The sequence below is a fragment of the Trichechus manatus genome, unplaced genomic scaffold (assembly GCF_000243295.1).
Source record: "Trichechus manatus latirostris isolate Lorelei unplaced genomic scaffold, TriManLat1.0 scaffold00052, whole genome shotgun sequence".
NCBI classification, from domain to species: domain Eukaryota; kingdom Metazoa; phylum Chordata; class Mammalia; order Sirenia; family Trichechidae; genus Trichechus; species Trichechus manatus.
Genome location: NW_004443988.1, coordinates 3,668,908 through 3,675,800, shown reverse-complemented (window position 1 = coordinate 3,675,800; position 6,893 = coordinate 3,668,908). Strand labels below are relative to the sequence as shown.

At 37.2% G+C, this 6,893-nt stretch overlaps 1 protein-coding gene across 5 annotated transcripts in view; it reads left to right on the top strand.

Annotated features, from left to right (window-relative positions):
* ITSN2 (intersectin 2) overlaps nucleotides 1-6,893 on the top strand; it is a 227,453-nt gene that overhangs the window by 106,455 nt on the left and 114,105 nt on the right. For all 5 annotated transcript variants that reach the window (XM_023732409.1, XM_023732413.1, XM_023732410.1 and 2 more), the window contains 5 exons: nucleotides 2,739-2,802; nucleotides 3,622-3,785; nucleotides 5,135-5,341; nucleotides 5,483-5,579; nucleotides 6,437-6,576. In XM_023732409.1, coding sequence (XP_023588177.1) covers nucleotides 2,739-2,802; nucleotides 3,622-3,785; nucleotides 5,135-5,341; nucleotides 5,483-5,579; nucleotides 6,437-6,576 — 672 coding nt within the window. The remainder of the gene's footprint in view (nucleotides 1-2,738; nucleotides 2,803-3,621; nucleotides 3,786-5,134; nucleotides 5,342-5,482; nucleotides 5,580-6,436; nucleotides 6,577-6,893) is intronic.

The following is a 6,893-nucleotide window of genomic DNA, read 5'->3' as shown; positions in this document are numbered from 1 at the left end:
TCTCTGTGTTTTCTGTTTTCTCCCCCTGTTCTGGAACTCCGATCACTTGCAGATTTTTGCTTTTGATTGTATCCCACATAATTCTCAGGGTTTCTTCATTTTTCTTCATTCTTTTTTCTGATTTTTCCTCAAATAGAGTGGTATCCAAGTGTTTGTCTTTGATTTCGCTGATCCTGTCTTCCATCATTTTTAAACCTGCTCCTCAGCCCTTCTATGACACTGTCCATTTCTGAAATCTTGTTGTTTATCTTTTGGATTTCTAACTGTTGTTTTTGTGTGATTTCTAGTTGTGAATTTATTTTAGCATTTTGTTCCTGTATTTTGTCTGCCTTTTCCATGAATTTGTCCATTTTTTCCTCATTTTTGTCTGCTTTTTGCTTCAACTCTTGGATAATTCTGAATGTTAGAGATTTGAATTCCCTCTCAGTTAGGTCTAGTGCCTTTTCTTCTACTGGAAAGTCATCTGGTGTTTATTTTGGACGCCTACTGGAACCGTCCTGTCCTGTTTTTGTAAACGTTTTGATGTTGTCTACTGTCTTTGGAGCATTCAGTGGTTATTTTCCTAATTTATTGATTGTTGATTTGTTTTATCCTGCTTTTTTGTTTTATTCAGTTATGTCTGAGCAGGCGAGCTGTGGGTTCTCTGTTGTTTGTTCGTCTCTGGGTACAATACTTTTCACCTCCGTCTCCAATGGGCAGGGTCAGTCACTGAGGTATGGTACAGCAGGGCAGGTCCAGCTGAAGGGTAGTTGCTGGGATGGATTGTTTGTGGCAGGTACCAGGGCTGACAGTGCGGACCGGGAATCATTGCAGGGCAGGTTTCAGTAGGCCGTGCCTGTGCTGCTTGGGAGTGTGATGTTCAGCCCATAGTGCAGGTAGGCAGGAAGGAGGGGGTAGATTGTGATGTGTGGAGCTAAGATGGGTATGGGAAAGAGGAGAGAGAGGAGAGAGGAACAGGAGCCAAAAACAAACAAAAAAGAATGCTAAGGGAGCTTGCTATTGGAGTGGAGAGATGAGAGACTGATAAATGGGGAAGAACAAAAATGAGGGAAAAAAAAGAAAAAAGGTAAAAGAAAAAAATGAATAAATCGAGAAACTGGAAATGAAGAAAGACAAAAAGAATAAGAGAGAGAAGAAAACAAAAGAAAGAAACAAAAATAAAACCCAAAACCAAAGAGAAAGAAATAAAAAAAAAAAAGAAACAAAAAAGAAATGTCCCTAGTGATGTCCCTGTGCATCTGTGCAGAGTAAGGGAGTAGCTTCCAAGCAGTGTGGTGCTACCCGGCTAGAAGGAGCTCCCAAGCTGAGAAAAGAAAAAGTAAACAAACAAATCAAAACAGAACAAATCAGAGCAAACAAACAAACAAAAAGCCCCTGGGGTCCCACCAGTGTGGCGGCACTGGCTGCGAAGCAGTTTGATAGTCGAGCGGTGTTTCTCAGCCTTTCAGGAAGAAACAAAGATGGCGCACGGAGCCAGGTATTTGAGAGAAGAGAGGGGGAGATGGTGAGAGGTAAGGAATTAATCTAAAGAAGAGGAAAAAAGCAACACCAGCAGCCAACAGAAGGCACTCAGGGATCTGGCCAGTGCGGGCGGGTGGAATCCAAGTGACACTGGGGTGATGCTGGTGCTTCCCAACCAAGAGACTGTGGCTGCAGGAAGCAGAGGAGGCTAAGTAGGGGTGAAGAGGGATGGGGGGTGGGAAAGCATATATCACTGGATACCGGTTGTTCTGTCTCCCGCTGGAAGCTCCATGAAGCTGCTTTATCATACCCCCTGTTCGCTGATCTCCAATACGAGTCCAAGATGGCGGATCGGTTTTGCGGTAGCTGATGGGGACCTCTGCATGTGTCTCTCCTCGCCCTCTGTTCTCTGTCAGTGTTTTATTCCATTCAGTGCTTGGCTGAGTTCTTTATCTCTTCATTTGATGCTTAGGGTTTCAGGATTGGTGTGTGACTCTGTTTGACTTAGTTCATCTGATCTTTGCTGTGGAGGGACAGCATGGTGCTTCTGCCTATAGCGCCATGTTGCCTGGAAGTCCACAACTAACAACTTTTTAGTATCAGCATATTTCTTTTTGATCCCCTTGTTCCCCAAGCCCTTTGGGGCTGATATAGAGAGCCCAGTAGGACTGTGTTACAGGAAAGGAACACTGAGCTTGAGGGAACCTGCCATTTTGTAGCAAGCAGTAAGCAACCTTGCTCCTTGTCCCAGAGGGAGACATTTCCTCATCCCTCAAGATTGCTTGCTGCAAATCCAACGCTAAGCTCTGACTCAGTGGCAGCACAATTAGAGTCTTAGATTCTCAGCCTACCCAGCAAGACATACAGCAGTGTGAGAGACCCTTGGAGGACTGGCTGTCATCACCTGGTACTTTTTGTAAGACCTCTTCTAGGGAATAGGTGTTCTGTGTGATGGGATTTTATCTACAAATTTCATTTAATAGAAATATTATCAAATAAGACCTAATTATTATGTAAAAACTAAGATTCACAATGTAATCTTTCATCACTGATTAATGTGTATAATTTATTCTGTGACTTTTGTTGTTTTAAAGCATCTGAGCCTTATTAGAAATGTAAATGTTTTAATATGTGCATTTCTGATTCATTTATTCTTTGATGATTGGAATTAAAACTATTAAAGAAAGCAATAGCATATGCCCATGATTATAATTAATAGGTATTGGAGTGACCCGTTTACTAATGTGCCGCTTGGTTTTTGTTTCTGTTACCTTCAGGTGATCAAGCACGCACCTTTTTCTTACAATCAGGCCTGCCAGCTCCTGTTTTAGCTGAAATATGGTAAAGTGTTTTCTTTTGTAGATGAACCTACAGTGTTAACAGAAAGTTGCTTTTTACTTGTAGTCTCTTGTTCTTAAGTAACAGTATTTCTTCATGCTTTTTGGAAAATAAATATTATTGAGTAAATGATTAAAAATAATTGAGGTTTTGTTCTATAGGACAGATTTCTAATTAGAATTTCTAAGGAAAGAAGGTATATACATATCTGTAAAGTAACATTTCTTCATAATTAGGCAGAATTTCAAAATATTCTTTCTGTTTTTTTTTTTAGTTGTTTCATTTATTTCATCAACTATAAACCCAAAATTATCCCTTTCTTTCCCTGCTCCTAATGTAAGAAATTAATCTCCATATCTGGGGTTTTATTTTTTGACATAGTCACAATAAATAACAGTCTCTGTTCCATCTGTCTTACATGTGGAATATCCCATTCATGGCAAAGTGCCAGGCAGCATAGCAAACATTCAACTAATATTTAAACAAAAGAATAAATTAGAGTTTTTATACTCTTGACTACTCTCTCCCCATCCACACTGGTGAAATCCATCCTAAACATCTCTGGATGCTATACAGACTGGCAATGTTTTAGTAGATGCTATCTCTGGTCAGTATTTCTCAATATACTGGTTTTAGCCTTTTGTTGTTCGTACATATACGTGTGTGTATATGTGTATGGCTTTTTTTTTTTTTTGGTTTAACTTAGGATGATCTGCATGTGAATGCTCTGTCCTTGTGTTTCTTTTACGAACCCCAAAAGTAATGTTGGTTTTCTTACCATCACCCCCACATACCAATATACCGACCTCCTCCCCCATTTAGGGCTTTATCAGACCTGAACAAGGACGGTAAGATGGATCAGCAAGAGTTCTCCATAGCTATGAAACTCATCAAGCTAAAGCTTCAAGGCCAGCAGTTGCCCATGGTTCTCCCTCCTGTTATGAAGCAACCTCCCATGTTCTCTCCCTTAATTTCTGCTCGTTTTGGTATGTACTGTATTTATTACTTTAATTTGCTACATTTGATAGTTAAGCTTGATTCCTAGGCATAATATTTGGAGATTAGGAAAGGATTTGTTAGTACAAAATGACAGTCCATACTCCAAGTTAATTTTCATGCCTGTGGTGAAGGAAACATTAAATTCAGTATCATAGCTAGGGTGTCCATAGGTCCTCTTTTCCAGGGACAGTCCTGTGATATTGCTAAATCTGCCTGTTGTCCTGGCATCTGTTCCAGTTAGTGTCCCCTTTCACAACTCTCAGTTGGGTGTTAAATTATATGGTCACCCTAGTTATAGCTGATTCTAAATACCATTCTTAATTAATTTTCTCCATGCTCTGTATGAGTAATATTAGAAAACATTTGAACAATTTTAAACTCACTTGAAATGGTTTAATTTGGAAGGTAATTTTAAATTATATTTAAATAGAAATTTCTTTAAGTTAAAGGTTAATTAGGCAAGTAAATTTAGGGCCAAAAGTTGTTGACTTTGTGCTGATTCATTTACATTCTCATTAGAGACAGCCACTGGTATGCTTTCCATTAATTTTGATTAGCCAGTTGCTTGTTAATTATCTTATAGGTGAGAAGCACTCATTTTGAATGGAACATTCCGTTAGGTATCTCTATGTAATTGAAACTTGTTCTTTCACTCCAGCTATTAAATCTTAAAATACTAAATTATTTTACTGTGGCAGTGAGCTTTAGAAATACCAAATCATCGTGTGACCATACTTATATACTGTACTTAGTATTCTGTAGTTAGTAAATGAATAAAAATCATCATTTATCTGTTCCTTTTAAGCAGTTGTCTTTGAATCATATCTTACTTTAAAGAAATACAAAATTTTTGTGACACGTTTTCTTCTTGCAAATAATGTATATGCATAAATGGGTCTCCTAAAGTATCTAGTAATTAGAACATCTTTTTTTGGGGGGGAGGTGTATGTGTGTGCGTGCATGCACACATGTGGTCACTAACTTAGCAGCATTGTATTTATTATCCTTACACAAAACCCCACCTTTGATCATGTAATACATTTTCTTCGAGGATACCAATCTTTCATTGGAAAAGTGTGCTTAGTTTTATTCATGATGAGAGAAGAGAATTTCCAACTCCTTAGACATTTTCTTGGTTCACACAGATCATACATAATATCTGTTATAAAACCTCATATCTGGGTCAAAGCTACTTTAGTGAATTTTCTAAGAATAGATAGTTTGCAAACCCATAGTGTTTTTATAAACACAGGGTTCTACTTACTCTACTTGTTTTTTAGCATGTGTTTTATAATTGATTCACTAGCATTGGAAAGTGTGTTCTGCTTTGTTTTAGGAATGGGAAGCATGCCCAATCTGTCCATTCCTCAGTCATTGCCTCCAGTTGCACCTATAACAACACCCTTGTCCTCGGTGACTTCAGGGACCACTCTTCCTCCTTTAATGATGCCTGCTCCCCTAGTGCCTTCTGGTAGCACATCATCATTACCAAATGGAACCGCCAGTCTCATTCAGCCTTTATCCATTCCTTATTCTTCTTCAAGTAAGTACTTTATGTGTAATGAGTCAGTGTTTCATATGAAGAAACAAAACTGTGTCATATTTGTGTCCAAATAGATACACATCTCTTTCATACTTTGTGATATTGCTAAGTTTTTCTTATCTGTCCCACCCCTCCTCACAGCATTGCCTCATACGTCATCTTATAGTCTGATGATGGGAGGATTTGGTGGTGCTAGTATTCAGAAGGCCCAGTCTCTGATTGATTTAGGATCTAGCAGGTATGTATGTACACTTAATATTTCCACTTTTTTGTCTTTTAATGAGAATATTTATTTTAAAAAATGACTCTTTTTTAAAGTGCTGAGCTTATCCAAGCTTTACTTTACAATGGCCAAATATAAGCACTTAAGGTAAATTTACTACTTATAACTCATTTTTTTAATTTTTGGAATTATTCAAATATCTGTGTTTTACATTTAAAAAGCATATTTCATGTAAAAATATTTTGCTATTTTTTTTTAATTAGTTAATTTTTTGCCCAAAACTTTGATCTTTTCCTTTAAAAATGAATACACTTACCAAAATATCTCATAATTATTATATAGGTTAATTTATTTCTTGAGAAAATTCTGCTGATTGAGTTTTTTAAACTGCACAATACACAAAAACATCAAGTGGTCATTCATAATCCCTCGTACAAATCACTATAATACTCTTGAAAGCTATGAACAAAGAGTGTTAGCTTTGACCCAGAAAAACAACATTCTTATCCCAGGTTAATCACACTCATTGATCGTGTGACTTTGGCCAAATTTTCTTAGCATCTTTGAGCCATAATTTACCTATCTGAAATATGGGGACAGTAATACCTTTTAAATTTGTTGTGAGGATTATAGTAATATTTGTAAAGGCCCCAACATAATATAAGTCCTGGAGCATAGTAGTCCTTTGGCGTTTTATGCTGCATGTGGGTATTTGCTTTATTAAGAGTAAAGATAATAACTTAAAATTTTTTCAATATCAAATACAAAAGCAATTAGTATTCTGTTATGTAAGGTATGATTCTTAATGTCTTTGCTTTATAAAGTTAAATATTTTATTTAGTAACAAAAATTTTAAATAAATTTTGTTACAGTTCAACTTCCTCAACTGCTTCTCTCTCAGGGAACTCGCCCAAGACTGGAACCTCAGAGTGGGCAGTTCCTCAGCCTTCAAGATTAAAATATCGGCAAAAATTTAATAGTCTTGACAAAAGCATGAGTGGATACCTCTCAGGTAAGTGGCATACAGTGCTTAAGAGTGTGAGGGAGGTAGAGTGTTTTGTATGGACTCTATTGAAGAGCGTTTATTTGAATTTGTACTTTGTAGTGATCAAAAGTTTTAGCATTCAAAAAATTTAGCAGGCATTTGGTTAACACAAATAATTTTAAGTTGTGTAAGAGTTCAAAGATGAATACTACCTTTCACCAAAGAAGACATTCAAATGGCCAACAGACACATGAGGAAATGCTCGAGATCACTAGCCATTAGAGAAATGCAAATTAAAACCACAATGAGATACCATCTCACCCCGGCATTACTGGCACGAATTA